The sequence below is a fragment of the Alligator sinensis genome, unplaced genomic scaffold (assembly GCF_000455745.1).
Source record: "Alligator sinensis unplaced genomic scaffold, ASM45574v1 scaffold37_1, whole genome shotgun sequence".
Classification (NCBI taxonomy): Eukaryota; Metazoa; Chordata; order Crocodylia; family Alligatoridae; genus Alligator; species Alligator sinensis.
The window spans coordinates 1,239,625-1,258,374 of NW_005841955.1; the positions used below are offsets into that span (position 1 = coordinate 1,239,625).

An 18,750-nucleotide genomic window follows, 5' to 3' on the forward strand; every position below is an offset into this window, starting at 1 on the left:
TCTTTCATGTATGGACCTGTATGTATAGACACCTATTTTGTTCACATTAAAGATAATAAAGACTCATAAATATAGTGCATGTGAATGTTTCTGTATATTATATTCCGTTTTTGTTTAATATGGTGAGGAATATGCATGAAATGCCTGCTGATTTCATTCAGATTTTGTATGAAGCTAGCAATATTATTCAGAATAAGAATAATATGGTTTTTAGTATAAGCTCCATGAACTTAAAGCAGAGAGACAGCTATAAGCTATTTTAAATAACTTGGAAATTAGCCCAGCTGATTTTAGTGAAACTTTTGCCTAAGAGAAGCTTAGTAAATCATTTTCATTAATCTAAAATTGAGGATGCTTTGTAAAAGTCTAATTTTTTCTGGTTTTCCCTCCCTACAGGTATCAGAAAAAAAATCTGTATGATTCAAGATGAAACTTCACACTATATTATGTCATGGCAAATTTGGAAATTATTGAAAGACTTACAATTTTGACTTAAAACACTGAAACAAAACACTTAAAACTGAAACACGTATTACATGAAAGTTACTGTCTTTTAAAGGTCAATTTGCACCCATTTTGCTTAGTGCAAAAAAAGTCTAAAAGTTCACCACTTAAGAAGTCACCATGAATACAGTTGTTATTTGTGGAGTTATACACCAGTAGTAGCCTGAGATTTCCAGTAGCAGAAACTGTAACAAGCTTATTAAGTCCTTCTACATCTAGTAATACAACTTTTAAAATATTTTACTAGCTTTAACATATTTAAAGCTAAATGTTTTGTTACCAGGGATATTTAAGTTCATTAAACCATACTAAACATTGCTTGTAAATTGTTTAGCTGATTCTTAAAGTGTCTCATAATGCTGGAAGAACAGATGACTGTTTTTTAATGACTTGCTGGAGAATGAGACTTGTGAGTTTTCTGTTGTATAATAAAACAGAAGATCTCTCTCATTGTTAAATTTTTAATGAAAAGTTCTTCTGATCAGATTTCAGTCTTTTAGATGCAAGAAAGTTGTTGTAATTTCAATAAAGTACTCTCTCCAGGCACAACGAAACACTGTGGCTAAGTAGATTGTCAAAAGCCAAAGGCTGAATTGATTCAATCTTTGCAGGTTAGTCTAAGCTACATAGATTGAATCAATAAGCAAGTGAACAGACATTCATTTTGGATTCTGGAAATGTAGCCACATGCCTGCAGTAGCCTAGGCCAGAGCGTGCTAAAGCATGCCACCCTGTTCACCTGGAGCGAACAAGTTGGGCCAAGGCTTGCCCACCCACCCTGCCAGGGTTAGGTTTGCAGGGGAGGTGCAAAGCATCCTGAGATGCTGGGAAACTGAGAGTTAACTTGAATCTGGAGGGGATCTGGGACCGAAGTTCAATAAACCGATTTAACCAAGTCAGTTAAGTCTGATGCTACATCCATCTAGGTTTGCCTTAAACTGGTTTCAGACTTTTTGAAAGCAGTTTATGTGCACTGAACTTCTGCTGTGTTACAGATTTGAACTCGTTTCCAATCACATACTCATTTTTGTGTAATTTCTGTCCCTGGCCTGTGTATTTTAGAATGTACACAAGTGATTTGAGAATACAATTACTATATGTTAGCAAACTAATTAGACATACACACAAGCATATGCTTAGTACATATATATACACACTACCCTAATGGTTACTATTTGGTTTTTTTGTTGCATATCTCAGTAAGCAATAAGTGGCTATAAGCATCTCATATGTTTATCACAACTTTGGCTGGATTACTGCACAACTAAGATTCAAACTACTAACTTTGTCCTGTTCACAAGCCTACATATGCTGCAGCAGACAGAATACATATATACTACTTGCAGACACTGTTTCTCATTTCCTATACTACAACAACAACAACAACAACAACGAAGACTTGTGTGGTTTTACTCCATATAGGAACATCCATATTCATATCTGTACTTGTATATTTTGAGTATTATCTGCTCATTTTAACAATTTTTTTGATTTTTTGTTTTTGCGGGGAAAGGGGAGACATTTTAAATCACAGTGAAGATAGAGTGAGCTTTATTTTATTTCGTTTTATATAGTGTAAGAATTGCTTAATAGTTCCAACTGGTTCAGTCTATACAAACCATAGTTTGGCTTGCACATCCTGGATGTGGAGACATCAGGTACAAGATGGAAAGAACTGACCTTGAGTTCCACGTTCAGTTGTCAAGGCTGATATAATATCTTTGACATATAGTTTTGGAAATGAGACCAAAAAAAGGGAAACTCATGATACTATTTAACAAAGTCACATTCCAGAGTAGAACACCGTTTTACATTTTTTCCGTATGGTACTGAAAGATTTTTTTTTTCCAGCAAATATTAGCTTTTACTGAGGGTAATATATATCTTAAGGATACTCAAACATTCCATATTTTTTCATTTAAACATATTTTTATATCCATTTAGCATATTTCAATTCATATAGATTTTCATTAGGCAGGCAATAAAGAAGTCATTTTTAATGTCTATTTTAATAATTAAAAGATTGCTCATGACTATTTATCATTATCAAATATTTAAGTACCAAATGTATTTGCTGGATGTAAACCTTTTGTACTTCAATAAAATACAGTAAATCTATTTGCTTGAAAATTGCATCTGTAATTAAATCAGCTTGTAAATTTATCTTATCAGAATTATATCCTCTTTCTACATGTGGGTCTTAAACTAGAGTTGCAAATTAAGGCGGTAGATTATGCCACTAGTAAAAATAAAGAAACTGGATTCTGAGGTTTCATCAATCAAGCTTTCATAATACTTAGGCTGAATAATTATTTGGAATAAAATATTCTCCTGAGGCATACAAACCTCAAAAATCACAGCAGTGAGAAACTAAGCATCACACATTTACACTGATGTAAACAAGCAGACGCATGATACAACCCTATCTACACTGTTGTGACTTTCTAGAATCCAGTGTAGAGTTAGGTGGGAAAAATGAAATGTAAAACATGCCATTCTAAATTAGTGTGGGTGTCATGTCTGCTTCCATTGCGGATAGCCTGTTTGCACTGAGCAGATGGCAATTTACCAGCTCCCCTGGCAGATAGCCGATGAACACTGTAACAGTGCTGGCACAGCTACCACAGGGGAGCTGATCTTCTGTGCGCTCCGGATACTGGCAATACAGGGTACAAAACGATGCATCTAAGTCCCAATTTTATTCATATAACTGCAGAAAAATGAGATAAACAAGCATTATAAGCAGTGATAAGTAAATTGGGTTTTTAATACATTTTCTTTATAATCAAAGGTAGTATTAGATATAAAGGTCAAAAAAGTGATTTTCAGAAGACCCTGAATCTTCTGTTGACTTCTGTGTAAATCAACAGATTAAGTATTCTGATTGTTAAACATTCTTTTCATGTCTTTAAATGAATTCTGGGAGATGCAGGAGAAAAAACAGCATTTCTTTCCACCATAAGTCCGTTCATTGTTTTCCTATAGTTTTGTAAACACTTAACATTTTACATTTCTCTTGCTGGGATCCTGTGACCCCAGCTGACTTCCTGCCCCTGGGGCAGGGGGTTGGACGCGATGATCTTCTGAGGTCCCTTCCAGCCCTAATGTCTATGAAATCTATGAAATTTAAAACACTGAAATAATTGAGTTGAGAGCCATCACACAGATTTAAGCACAGAATGTATTTATTTGTTGAAATTTTCAGTACATCACTGAGAGATCTTAGTACTTAAAAAGTACTTAAAAATATTTTGGAACAAATAAACGAAAACAATTCAACTACAAAAGAGGAACAGAAGTTCATTAGTGAATGAAAGTGGTACACCTCATCATTCTATGTTCTCTGAAAGTAGAATTCCACATAGAACCATGCTCTTGAGTCGTGGGCAGGTATACAATCTAGGACATGTGGGTTTTTTAATTTTATTTTTTAAGGTGCTTCAAGTCAAAACTAATAACTGCATTACATAATTTAGAAGGTCAGGTCAGAACAAGTTGTCTTTCTTCTTACAAACACATCTGAGGATCACCAGTAGCTTATGCTATTTTCCCTATAAGCATATGACTAACTCCTATCAAATAAGTCTCCCATCCAGCAGACTTATCAACATAATGCATTCAACTACTTATCTACCCTGCTGCAGATTTTTAAAATCAAATTCTGAACTAAGACAACCAGAACTAGCAAAGACTTTTGTTTACCTGAATGGAAAGAATATCTGCGATATTCTAGCGCACTGGTGAGAACAATGAGAAAACAGGAAATATCTCGTGTGATAACACCTAGTCACCAGTTCCTTTCCGGTAAGATGCCATGTTTCTGATACAAGACACATTATTGTGCCATCAAAGTGACTGATGAATATATGCTAACAAAAGAACCCTAAATATTTCATACTGATAAAGGGTAGTTTCCTACCAACACAAATCCACAGTTGTTTTAATATTAAAGAAGAATGCGTGTCATGAGAATACTTATGCCTGTATTAATAGAAGGCAGGGGCTGAAGAAGAGAGAATTATATTGCATTTTTAATACTAACATGTACCTAAAAGGTCACAAGATTACATGTACCTAGACAAGTACTGATTTCAGGTGTTTATTTAATGCAGGCCTATCCAACTGGTGGCCTGCAAGAGATTAGTTCATGGCCCCAGGGCTTCCACCTGGCCGCCCCAGCCCTTATTCTGACTGCAGTAGCAGCCAGGGGCTCTGTGCTCCCACTCCCTCCCCCTCATCTGGTTTCTGCTTCCTGGAACAGCCTGTGGTACTGGGAGTGCCCATGGCCCTGGGTAGCCATGTGGTGAAGGGCAGCAAGGGACAGCCCATGGCTACAGAGCTGAAGGTAGGTCTGAGATGCCCACATGCTTGTGTGGTGCAGCAAGGGGGGAAGCACCTGCACACCTCGGGGTGGGAGGCAGGGCACAGCCCATGTTGGTATGGCCTGTGGCCTCTATTAGTGCAGCCCCCAGCCCCTTAAAATTTAGACAGCCCTGATTTCATGTATTCATTACATGCCACAGCCTTTTCCTATGTTTAGGGTTCTAATATTTGGATCTGATTCACAAGTGCCTAAACTTTAACTATGCAAGTAGTACAAAGTTAGCTTCACATAAAATTGTGCACATTTTAAATGCATTGCTAAAATCGGGGCCTGATGCACATAACTCATCTTGAAGTCAACTACCAGTGCTTCAATGAAGTCTTTGAGTAAAGGTGGAAAGGCAAAGGACTGGATCAATGTCCCCACATGACCCACGGAGGGGAGTCTATGCGGTGATACTTACCTTGAAGGAACATGCACGTTAACATTGCCAATTTTCAGTTCAGACAAGCTAAGAATCACTTTAGCAAATATATAAATAAATAACTAGTTCTTTTCTCAAATCTCTTCACACTTTACAATATGGAGTGTATTTTCAATAGCAGACTGACTGTGGCACACAAACACAATCTAATCTGTGGGTTAGGAAGTGTGCTCATCAGCTCTTTCTGACTGTGCTATAGAACTGTATCTTTTCTTATGAACACAGTTTCCAACTTTCTGGTTTCAAACTAGTGATGAGGTTTCAAACTTATGGCCTGCAGAGCCACATTGTGCAGCCCGCAGGACTGCCAGCAAGGCCATGAAAGGGGGGGAGGGGGGGGGGGGGAGAGAAGGAGCCTGCTTCAGAAATCTGGGGCATCGAGCCCTGTTGATGACACGTCAGTAACGGGAGGTAAGCAATGGCTGCATTAGCCCCCGCTGCTGTAACCAAATCTGGATTCAGTTGAGAAGAAACCCTGCTGTTCTGATCTGGCTGGGGGTGGGCAGGCTTGACACCCTCATAATAGCTTTGTAGAAACTCATGTTTTCTAAAGGTCTCAGCCTTCGGGTCCCAAGAGGTAATTAGTTTATAAAGCAGGCAAGCTTTTTTCTTTGCTACAGCCAGATAAAAGATTGTTTTTTTAAAAGACTCCTGAATATTTAATTTTATCCAACAGGCACCAAGCTATGTATCTTTATTTTTCAAATTCAATGAGATAATAAATATCACATTTTAATCTGCTGAAGTATGGCCAGCATTATGAACACCAAGATAAATTAATAAAAAGCAGCTTAAGACTGTGTGGAATGAATAATTCCTATACACAATAATTTTAAATTGCTAAACACTATTACAAAAAGCAAGCCATAAAGCCTTACAGAGGAGATTAAGTACAAGATCAGAGCGACTAAGAGAGTTTTGTGTTGCAATATACCAAAATTTAGCTATTTGAAGCCCTATATTGTAATTAGACACTCCAGTGACACATTACTGGGTAAGCTCTGATAGTCTTAAAAGAAATAATATAATCCTTGTGCATTTCGTTAACCTAAAAAGGATCAAGTTCAGTCTCCAATATTCCAATTATGCTGTGTTGCCTGTCAAAAAACTGAACACATTTCTCTCAATCTACATGTATTCAGAAATAGATTTCAAACAATGTTTATATATTTAAATTAAACTATGTGGGAAAATTAACCATTCAAGGATTCCTAACAAAAATTCATCAGAAAAATAAAATGAAACAGCATCTATAAGAAATCTGTTCTTAAAAAAAGATGCTAAAAAGAGGGGGGAAAACAATCTAGATGTGCAGCACGCCATTTGTGTACCTGTATTATTACATGTACATGGTACAACAAATATAAGTATGCACTTCTCAAAATGTATACATTTTGTGCCATTTAACTTCACTAAGATGAAGAAAGAAACCAACGTTTCTACATTTATGAAGATTCCCCATAAGTTTCTGAAAAGTCAGTACATACAGATGTTGAGCAGCTTTCAGATCAGGACATACAATATTTCTGATCGAATAAAAATACTCCAACCTCTCTGGAAAAGAAGTTAAAGTTAAGGCCCCACAATTCCAGTTATAGAATACAATTACACCCTCTTTACTGGAACATCATTTAAAACCAACTATTTTAGTGTTTTAAAGCAGGGGTGTCAGACACATCCCACAGGCCAAATTAGTCCTACGGCTTTTGCCCTGACCCTGGCTGCAAAGGAGGATCTTCCATGGCAGCATCCCATGGCAGCATCCAGCCTGAGTGAGAGCCGTAGTGCTGGAAACCCAGTAGCAGCATAGTATAAAGCCTGGTACTGCAGTTTAGTCCCATGGCAGCAGCCAACTGGTTATGTCAGGCTTCTTCCTGTGGTAGTGCTGCAGCTCCACCACTGAGGCTCTCAAACAGACACTTGGCTGCTACCACGGGAAGAAGCCATGGTGTTGCTAGGGCTCCAGAGCTGCGGCTCTCACTGGCTTGGCTGCCAAGCACCTGGATGAGAGCAACAGCACTGGAACCTCGGCAACACCACAGGAAGAAACCTGGCACTGTAGCTTGTTCCTGTAATGGCAGCCAAGTGCTTGAAATGCCAGGCCTCTTCCTGCTGGGTCCCAGACCAGCTAGGGTAGGCATGCCATGCACTGGGTCCAGCTTGGAGTGGAAGAGGGAGGGGCCATGGGCTCAATCCAAACCCTGGGGCTTCCCCTGCACCATTCATCCAGCCCATGGACTGGTCCCACACTATTTATCTGGACCGCAGGGCCAGACAAGTTTGACACCCCTGTTCCAAAGAGTTTAAATAAAAGGTAGTTGTAAAAGGATTTATCACCTATGTACTCAAAGTACACTAGTGTTACTTTACAGTATTAGTTTTATAACAGAGCCTTTAAGGATGCAGCATATAAACAAACTAAAACCACCAATATTAACTGAAACTTCTGCAAGGTCCACAAAACTAGTGAGCTCCCTACACAAATTAAACATCAAAAAGTACAAATTAACAGACCCCAGGATTAAGAAAATCTGTTCACTTTATACTAAACATCTCTAACATGACCATGGAATGTTTAAGTCCTCTGTTGCATAGAGGAACTCTTCCCTTTATAATCATGAAGGGTTTTCAACTCTAACATTAATGTGCAAAGTGACTATTTATTTTAGTAGATTCTGCAGCATGGCTGTTGCATACGTAGGACGAGCTTGTCTGCTCTCAATTGCATGTTGAAGGTACTGGATGCCCCCGCAACGCTCCCAAACCTCTTCAAACTGTCTCGACAAAATTTCAGCACCCCGCTTTCGAGTTAAACCAGTCTCTTCAAGGTTTAGCTCACACATCTCCATATCATCCTTGCCTGAAAAAGTTAAAAAATAAGCTTTATTTACATGGTTCAAGATATCGTAAAAGAGTAGGTTTTTGCTTTGGTTTTTCTTTTTTAAATAAAATTTTCTAAGAAATAGAGAATATGTTATGATTGCTTATAAACAAACATTGATATTTATAAAGGAAATCAGCCTGATAGCCTTGGAAGTTCTGTTACCTACTGCATAAACACAGCGTAAAGTAAAAGTCATGATTCAAGTGCCACAAGGTACTTCAAGGTAAGTGAGGTTGTGAACTTAGGCCCCTGGTGTAAATTAAAATAATGGCACAATTAGGATTTGTGAAATTTTATGCCCCATTCCAAACACTGATCATCCTGCCATGCCACACATGGATACAGACATGATGGGGCACGTAGATGAAATGTTGCAGATACATGGGAGCTGCAGGGCAAGGCAAGTAACATGCGTCTTGGGTTCACTGCAACCTGGACTTTAAAACTACCCCATTTAAACTGCCAGGTACAAAGTTGTAAGGTTCTTGGATAGGGGAGAGGAGAGGCTCTTAATTTCAGGTAAATACAAGCCAGCCACAAAGATTTTCAATCTTTGTGGAACACCTTTCTGGCTGGTTTGCCATTTTATGGCACCACAAATTAGCTGAATGCATGGCATGTTGTTATTTATAGCTTCATTAACATATTAACCATATGCAACACATGCCAAGGCCCTTAGTGATCACACAGTAACCATCCACGTGCAAGCTGTTATCCCATGGCAAATGTGAAACAGCCCATTTTCATTTATCTTAAATGAAGAGAAAAATCTATGGTGGATGATTATTCAGTTATTCAGAGCACTGTTTCAAATTAGCAGGAATTGCTCTGCCATACAGTAGTACAAAGTAATGGTAGAAAGTGGAATTACTTGGCTACTAAGGCTCTTTTCTCAGTGTCTTGAGTTATAAAGACCAAATTAACAGAGTCTGTGTGGAGGGAGGCAAGAGAAGGGCATTCCCTAGCATGGAAAGGCAGGGAGGCAGAAAAAGAAATTAAAACTCTTTTCCCTTTTGTTCACTTTCCACTACAATAATTAAAATAGGAACATCTTAGGGGAAGATGCCAATAACATGAAAGCAACCACTGGGCCACAAACTGCAGATGAAATGGAGATAAGCTAATGGAGATGGTAAAGAGCAAGAGTGAGTGAGTGAGAGCACACACAGAACTAGTAAACGTACACAATGCCATGTTTTTAAGTTGTTAGAATAATTTAGTATAGGTAGTTGATGTTTTAAAAATTGAGTTTCTATACCCTATTCCTTATGACTCTGTTACCCTAATATGCAATATGTTCAATAGTGAAAAGATGCATTGTTACCAGCTCCAACATATCTTCCTTTCAATTAAAGAAGTTTTAAGATTAAACAGGCCAACATCCTTAGCATCAAATAGAACCAAGGTGAGCATTAGTATGCTGTTAACATAAGGGTTGCATAAAATAAAGTACAAAAGGACAAAGCTTACTTAACCTATTTACGCTCAACCGGTTGTAACATATACTGCTGTAATTTTTCACAACTCTGTAAAATCAAATAAAGCAGTCACCGTGGAATATTTCCTAGATGACATTGTCACAGTCTTTGACTTTGATGTTCTTTTAGTTGAGAGATTACCTGACTCATACATAAATTCTTTCAGATACAGCATGTCATCATTTTATTTAGAGAATGCAAATCCGTGAAGCCAAGCCATAGCGTCCTTGTTAACTGAACGTCATCATTGAACATTTGATGCAACGTTTTTCAAAAGTTATGAGTATACCAACCAGCTACAAGCAGAATAGGTGGCTTGTCAGGATGAAGTTCCATTTGTCGAGCAATCCATGCTCCATCGAAATGTGCATACCACCAGCCTTTCTTCTTGTTTTGAGGATCTTTGTACTGGTCTGCTGGGCGAATGAAGGGAATACGGAAGTAACGCTGCTGTCTGTTTATTTCAACCTCTTGCTGTCTGTCAGGCAACTGTGTTGCTGGATTCTGTTGAGCTAGTATACAAAAAACAGAATTATGAGATGCAAGACAAAACAGCAAACTCAGAATTTAACCCACAAATCATTTTTATTATGAAAAAATTAGAATAATTCCCCCCAAAAGCTGAATATCATAAAGGCTATAAGGTGAATTCACCTAAAAAAAAAAAAACACCCCGAAAGACTGAAAACTAGCATTTTTCTGAAAAACCTTCCTGATAGCAGTACTAATAATTAAAACTCCACTGAGACTAGCATCTGTAAGGATGACAGTGTTCACCTACTGTTGACATTTTCAACAATATATTTTGTTGCTTTGAGCATGCCTAGGCAACAAAGTGGTTTAGATTAATATCAAAAGTATACTTTAAATAAAATGCTTTACAAACATTAAAAAAGCTCCGTGTTGCAACCAGCCTAACAGTTCATTTTTGGTGCAAAACCAGGTCAAATTAGAGAGAAGTAACTTTATTTTAAGAAGTAATGTAATCTCTAAAGATAGATATTTGCTAGATAAATAACAGAGAGACTTTATAATCCTATTACAGATGCCCAATGTGGTAATAGAAAAGTTAATTGGAGGCCCATCCATTTATTACAAAAAGGCTGCAAACAGACATTACTTTTTTCTTGGGAGAAAGCCTTTCTTCCCAGTACAGTTGTCCGACTGTGAAGCACATGAGATAAAAATATGCTAATATCTTCTCTCACAGGGCACTGCTATGGGCCTCTAGGCAAATTACAGGTTATTCAAATCAATTGCATGCCATTCCGGGGGCAAGCTGTCAGGCTGTGGGCTCTCACTGCCTACCTACTGGCAGAGAAGCAACAATGAGACTGAAATGTTATGTGTGTAAATGGCTGAGACACTCCTGTTCTCATCCAGGTCAAAGCCTGGGACAATTAGGACAGCCTCAAATGAGACATCTATTGAGACCCTAATTATCATTCAAAATGAACTCCAGAATTAGAAATCACTTAAGGGATTGATTCTCAAGAAGCATTTATCATAGGATATTAAAATAATGTTGAATAAACTTCTATAGAGACAAGCATAGCCATATAAAACTTACCTTTTTTTTCCCAAGTAATTATGAATGCAAGTCTGCTGCAATCTTAGAAACAGCCCCCTTAATATTGTTTGCTTTTTCAGTGCAAAGGGAATAATTAACAGTGACTTCTCATAACATTATGTCAGTCACCTATTAAGGAGCAAAACTAATTTTGGATCTTAAAATTAATAAAATGAAAAAGTGGAAGTCTTATTTAATTAATGTATTTTTGCAGTTTTACAAAGAAGACATCAGTAAATAGAATAGCCAGCATCCCCTGACATTTCCTTTATTCATAAGTGAACAAGAATGGTTTATCAAAATATAGAAAGCAGCATCTTAAAAATCCCACATATAAACATTAGTGCCTGAAAAAAAATGATCAGAGAGGGGGAGGAGGGGGAAGAAACATGTCCAAATAAAGAAATATGTTCTAAGACAGGATTTAGTACCATTTGTTAAACATTAATTCTCTTCAGATACTATATTTATATGCTAGCATTGATAAAAGCACAAGTTATATTTAGGAGAATTTTTGGTTTAATTGAGCTATGCAATTTTTGCATTTGCAATTCTCTGTCTATGAACTGCCTGAACATACATTACAGCAAACTAAAGTTTTAATATTAAAAAACAGAGAAGGGGGGAGGTTGCATTTCAATGGCAATCAGCAGATGTTATTTCTACCCTTGATCATATTTCCATCAATGAGTAAACCCTAAAAGATGGAAGTGCCATACAGTCACTACTTTTCAATGCTAGATACTTTAACACATTTTGTGAAAAAAGAAACCAGCACCCAAATGTTAGTTTTGGTTCTAAGAATCAGCTGCTATATTAAGTTGATGCCAGAGTTTTGCTACCATAGAAAAGGTGTACAGATACAATAAAAAGGTTGTTAAATAGCGCAGGATTCTTTGAATATGTTAGCTTCTTTGAACCTAAAACATTAGTTAATACTTTAATAAACCTACATGAAAAAGTTAATCCCCTCCAATATGTCATATCTGATGAAAATAAGCACCAAAATACACTAGTGCACAATTAACATATATATAGAGCCACTAAATGACCACACATCAAGCAAATTTAACATTTGTTGGGCTTTAAAAAACAAACAAAAAAAAAAAAAAATCAACCAATAGTTTTTATTTTTATACTCTGTACATAGAAAGGTAGCAAAAGTCTGGATAACTGAAGTTAGTATAAATTTTGCAAGTATTCCTATTTTTAGAAGTTAGCTTAAATAACCATCTCCCCACTTACTTGAGTTGTTCAAAAATGGTGCAAAATCTGTAAACAAACATTACACATTGAAGAAAACAAAAGTATTGATCCTGTTAAAGTTCTGTTTTCAGTACTTCATAAAGTTAGTCACCAGTCCAAGGGACAGACAAATGAAAGTCCCATTCATACCAAAAATGTGAGTGGTGATCTGCACTTATGTGCTGTTTACTGATTCAAATCAAATATTTCATTTGATTAAGTTTCAAGGATCTCTGACAGACGATACTTTAATCAGGATTTAAATTTGAAAATACTATTATAATCCCAGTCAGAAAAAACAAGTGATAAATGAGTACAATAGGCTGTGAGGAAAAATCTTTGTTAATTCATGTGGTACCTTTAATAAGCTTTTGACATTTTCAGAAGGAAAGAAAATATATTCTTTAGTTGCCAGAGTTCTGTTAATACCTAGCCAAGAAAGATGTAGCTCCTTTCTTTGCACTATATTATCCACTAATTCTATGGCCTCCTGTAAGCCAATGCTCATTTAGTATTTTTCATTTATCATATGCACTGACCTCTACAGGACTATTGGACAACTGTATGACACTGGCTAAAGGATAAGGTGGAGAACGTATTCAATAACATCCAATGGAGTATTCGCATAAGTATTCAAGAAATTAGATAATTCAATATAATGAAGGATAGCTGCAATACACAGAATTGAAGCGTCACTTTGTATAACGACTCATAATAAGAATTTACTGACACCAATATGAAGTTCAAAAGGTCAGTATCAGCAGGCTACTATGTTTTTTCTAATTATTAACTACAATGATCAAGTCTTACATGGAAAGAGGTAGAAATATTTCAATAAAAAGAAAAAAATGTATAATGCAACAGTACAAAAAGAGAAATATTGCTATACATTGGAATTAATTTTTAGGTCTCTGGACTTGTAACAAGGTGGGTCTCCCACTGCCTTCAATGGTGTTGCACAGATGACTGAAAGGTAGATTTATATTCTTTATGGTACATTGCTCTGCCGTGCCAGAAAACAACATTATATGAAATCCACGGAAATATACTTTTTCCATTTAAATCCCTTAAAAAGCAATGGCACCTGTTCTCATTAGCATGACGTTTTGAAAGTTTACATAGTCAAAGTTTGGGAGATGAGCAAGATAACAGACTAATACTGAAACAGAGACCATAAAACAACTGTTATCACATACTTATTATCAAAGCATATTGAACAGACACTGAACTATGGAAGAGTTAAAGAATCTTGGTTGAAATGTGTAAAGTTTAAACCTTAATATCTAAAGATATAATGAGGAATGTGATCCTGGATGAATAAGGATAAACGTATGACAGGGGAAATCCTGTCATCAATATATTTTAATCCTTTCAGATCGCATGTAACAATCTTGTATGTTTGAGGAACCAGCAGCTAAAACTGGATGCACTTTTGTGATACATTTTTCTTTGGCAGACCCTGTCAGTTCTCTTGAGCTTGCCTGCTAAATAGAGACAAGATCTGATTTCTAATAGTCTTCAAAAAGTACTTGAAATGCTGTATGGTATCACTGAAGTAACCACCAAACATACTGTATATTCATATATGAAATATATGCATCTGTGTGAATATATATATGGGTACTCAACTACTGCCAGTAGGCCGTTTATAAATGTTATGTTTTCTAGGTTTAATAGACTGCAGCTGTAACCATATACATGTGGATATCTGTAGTCCTAATTAAAATTGGCTACAGTCCAAATTAACTAATTCTTATTGAATACGGATTAAAATTAATGCCTGCTAGGGGAGTCCTAATTAGGCAATTTAGACTGTATTAGTTAGCATGTATATAAATGTATCAAAAACCCCACAGAATCACCCAGTCTTTACAAACACGGCAAAGCCAGGTTGAAGTAATGCGCTGCTGCTTCCAGTGAAGCCTGTTTTTGGTGGGAGGGTTTTAATGTCTGCAAACAACCTCAGAGAAGCATTGCAAATATCAATCCCCACAAGGGAAACTTAATTAGGTTTTTACAAAATAGAGGCTCTCAGGCACAAACTAACACCTTTACAAAGTCATATGTGGCATCAACACTTCACCCTGCTAATTATCAGGTCAATTACAACTTCTGGAACAACACTTTAGATAACTGCAACAATGTAGCAGCGCTTACACAGGCTTATCAGCACCTCCTAATTACTTCCAAGCTCTGTTAAGGGGTTGTCAAATGTATAGCCAGTGCCTCCTGCAGTGATGGTCAATGATAAGTCTATTAGCCCGCAATTCAAACTGAAATGTGATTCAAACTGTGGGATGCAGATCAGATAACACGGTTTAGAAAATACTGAGCACATGAACAAGTGGCCTAAAATATCAAATCTAGAACTATTTCTATTTCTAACTGGCTCTGATTGTTCAGAAATAACCATTTTTAATTGTTAAAGCTGTACTGGAGAAATAAGAAATATCAGTAAAAGTAGCTAAAGTACAATTATTTTTGTTAATCGATCTCATCTAATATTATACAAAAATACTGTTAAATTAAATAACTTTCTTCAACATAACCAAACACCAAGTGCTTAAAAACAACCTAAAAACTTAAACAGCTCAAAAACTTGCTTCTTCTAGAAACATTTCATGTGAAATTTTTCCACATTTCAAAACAAAGTATTACAAGAACAAAATGCATTTTTCTCACCATAGTCGGTAACAGATTTTGGAGCACGTTGTTCTGTTTCTGCATTACGTTTTTTATTCTTGGATTTCCAAGCATGATACACTTTAAGTCGTCTGTGAAACTCTTCTCTGCAAGCTGCCAATAATTCAATATCTGTCCAACAAAAAGCAAAGGAACAGGGATGAGAGCAGGGGAGGGGGGGGGAGAATTGTGGAAGGAGACAGGCATGTGTTTATACACTGCATCATTTTAGAGCAACTTATAACAGTACCTCTGCTGCAAGCAAACTTAAACCTTTAAGCTGAGCTATGCTGGCAGACAGGAAGCATGGAAACTTATTTCTGCTAAAGGCTTAATATAGACCTTTTGGTTTGCTGGTTGAAGCAAAGCTACCAGATGCAAGCAGCTCAGACATCTTGAAAGCAATATATACATTCATGGGTAATGAGAGTTTATTTATATCAGTCTCGGACTGTAAAATTCATGCACCAAGATACTGCATGCTAGTCGTGCCACAGGCCCTTCAACGGAGATGAACTGCACCAAGCAAGGGGGAGAAGAAATGCCTGGGGGCTGGCTTGCTGGTAGGTCTTACAGTGCTGCAAAGTCTATTTGCTATTCCTCTCAGAAGATTCTCCTTAGAGTGCAGGGGCATCACCATCAACTTTGTGCCTGCCTTTCAATGACACCATAAGGGCTAAGTAACCTAAAGATGAATCTAAAAGCTCCATACCCACAGCAAGAGCAGGGAGCTCCTGGAAGGTTTGAATCACTTTTGAGATGGCTCTTACTAAGGTTATGAATAGAATCATGTTATGTGGTTCCCTGCTGTGGTGGGGTATTGAATCCAATGATGCAGAAAGTCCCTTCTGGTCTTATGCTTTTTACGTTTTTCCCCCTTCTAGATAAACAGCTAGCCTAACAGCAGCTCAGCTGCTTCCAGCTTTGAAGAGTAAGCTAGAGTTGTAATTTTCACTTTTCTCACTTGCCTTTTTTACAGTTACCACACACAAAGCAGTTGGGGAGCAGGTCCTATCCGCCTTTCTAACTTTATCCCAGCCAACCATATAGGGAACTAATATTTAAGAAAACATGTGACAGCATGGCTGCTTGCTTCCTCCCCCCGAGAGTTGCCAAAATACATGGTACAGATTTAAAAAAAAAAGGTGGTGGAATAATGACAACCCCCTGCCCCCAAAGAAAAAACAAAAAAAAAAAAAAAAAAACCCCTTCACTCACTGTTATAATAGTGAGGCAGAGGAACAGACTGCTTAGGGAAATTGTGGAGTCTCCATCACTGGAGGTGTTCAAGAAGAGGTTGGACAGTCACTGGCTGTGGATGATCTAAGCATAGCTACGCCTATGTTCTACTATGAGTATTTCCCATGCTTCTAAGCTTTTTTGGTTGCTGCACAAGGCTGGGTGGTTTGCCCCTCCCTTTCCCTCCTACATACATCAGGTGTGGGGGGTTTTTCCCTGTTTTTAAAGCCCTCCTCAGAAGCACTGGAGGCTGGCTGTAGCCAAGGCTGGGGGTGTACCAATGTTTCTGCAGGTACCAAAGCTGGAGGTTCCTGGCTACAGAGTCTTGCCCCTCAACTCAGGGTCAGACCAACTATCATGTTTGGGGTCAGGAAGGAATTTTACCCCATGGTCACACTGGTATTGGTCCTTGCCTTCCTCTGCAGCAGGGGACACAGCCCTCTACTTTGAATCTCTTGGGTGTATATTAACCACCTTCTACAGAAGCAAGATGTTGGTGGCTGTAGTCCCCCTGCTTTACCTGTGGCAGGGTAGGGTGTTAGGTCTTGTGTTGTGTCAGGGTCAATGGTAGTTTTACTGAGGGGTTATACTATGAATTTGTACAGGATGGTTTGGATACAGATAATCCTACCTCAAACAGGGGGTTGAACTAAGTGACTTACAGCTGTCCCTTCCAGCCCTAGTTCTCTATGATTTCTCTGACAAATATCTCAGTAGTCACCTAAGAGGTTCTGAACAAAGTTAACCAGATATGAACAATTAAGTATATTAGTCTGCTGCAGCAAAAAATAAATCTGGTCTATAGAAAGTAATATTTTAATCTGAAGACTCAAAAAAAAGTAAAAGTGCTCAAAATTCCAATTAACCCAGTGGTCTAACCTGCAAATCAAATCCAAAGAACACACTAGTTTCTGGCCAAAGAGGAATCAGGTTTCCTATATATGTCCATTATTCTCAAGATCTCTTTTCCAAGATAAACCAGTTGCTTGTAACTGATACAGAGTAACAGTTACAGTGCTGTATGATTCAGTACAGGTTTCCCTCGATTTATGCAAATTTTGTATATGTAAATTCGCTCTTATGTGATGAGCATTTTTAGACCCATAATTTGTTATATGTAAGGTAAATTTGATCTACTGCAATTGGCATAGGTGCGCCCTGCCCTCCGCCCAAGCAGGTAAGTCTGTGGATGGAGGGAAGAGGGCCATGGGGCCAGGGCCCCACTCACTCCAGCCCCTGCTGCAGCAGCTCCGGGAGTGGCCAACACCAGCTGCCTGCACTCCGGGAGCGGCACCAGACTCTTCTCAACACTCAGGGCAGGCTGCACCGAGTTCCAGGAACAGCCTGGTGCTGCTGCTGGCCCCAGCCGGCAGCAGCAGCCTGTTGTTGTCCTGCCTGCATATCCAAGGGCACACGCCCCCCCAGGAAGAGGCTGGCACAGCCCCCACAGTGCTCCTGGGAGGCATGAAGCAGTAAGAAGTGCGCCCCCCACCCCCACTGACGGTTCCCTCCGCAGCTGGTGCTGGCCATTCCCAGGGCTGCTGCAGCAGGGGCTAGGGTGAATGCAGACAAGCTTGGCCACATCCTATGCCACCCTGTTCTCCATGTGTCTACACTCACCTCGGCACCTGCTGCAGCAGCCCTGGGAGCAGCCAACACCAGCAGCCTGCACCATGGCATGGCGCGGCCCAGGGGCTGGGGTGAGTAGGGACAGGCGGAGCCCAGTGCAGCCCAGCAGCTGCAGGCAGCTGGCGCTAGCCACTCCTGGGACTGGGTTGAGTGCCGCTCTGTTCCCTCCGCTTTGCTCCCTTGTGCTGCCCTGGGAGCGGCACCCCTCCCCCCGCCCCTTCTCTAGTCCCAGCCTAACTTCCTTCCTCCCTCACAGCTATGGGAACCTATCCCTATTTGTTACATTATAAAGTGGGGTCGCTTTACGCAAATTTGATTTATGTACCCTTCTCCAGGAACGCATATATCTCATAAAAATTGAGGGAAACCTGTATTATGAAGACAGAAATCTAAGAGACTAAATTGCTAAGCGTTAGCGTCACAGAAAATAAACCAAAAATTAAATTGAGCAACTAGAATAAATGATTTTAGAAATGTAATTGAAATCATTAGGCTTTATTTGGCTTTCAGTGCATTAAAAAAATTAGTTGTGCACTTAGTGGATCTTATAAATGCTGAGGGAAGACACATAAATATAGCTCCATTCTATGGGTATAAGTTAATTTGAAACAATGTTATTAAGAAATTATAGCACGTTATTCCTAACCCAAGTGTAGGAGTTCAATAAATATACCATGTGTAAAAATAAGTAACACCCATAACTTCTTTCCC

The 18,750-nt window shown here is 38.5% G+C and overlaps 1 protein-coding gene across 6 annotated transcripts in view; it reads right to left on the reverse strand.

Annotated features, from left to right (window-relative positions):
• Nucleotides 1-3,671: 3,671 nt before the first annotated feature.
• Nucleotides 3,672-18,750, reverse strand: part of MYO6 (myosin VI) — a 190,440-nt gene continuing 175,361 nt past the window's right edge. For 2 of the 6 annotated variants that reach the window (XM_006020470.3, XM_006020468.3), the window contains 4 exons: nt 15,172-15,303; nt 12,490-12,516; nt 9,968-10,186; nt 3,672-8,172 (listed from right to left, as the gene is read on the reverse strand). In XM_006020470.3, the coding sequence (XP_006020532.1) occupies nt 7,973-8,172; nt 9,968-10,186; nt 12,490-12,516; nt 15,172-15,303 (578 nt within the window). In that variant the 3' untranslated portion in view covers nt 3,672-7,972. The remainder of the gene's footprint in view (nt 8,173-9,967; nt 10,187-12,489; nt 12,517-15,171; nt 15,304-18,750) is intronic. The other 4 variants (XM_025200086.1, XM_006020471.3, XM_006020472.3 and 1 more) reach the window with 2 other exon arrangements.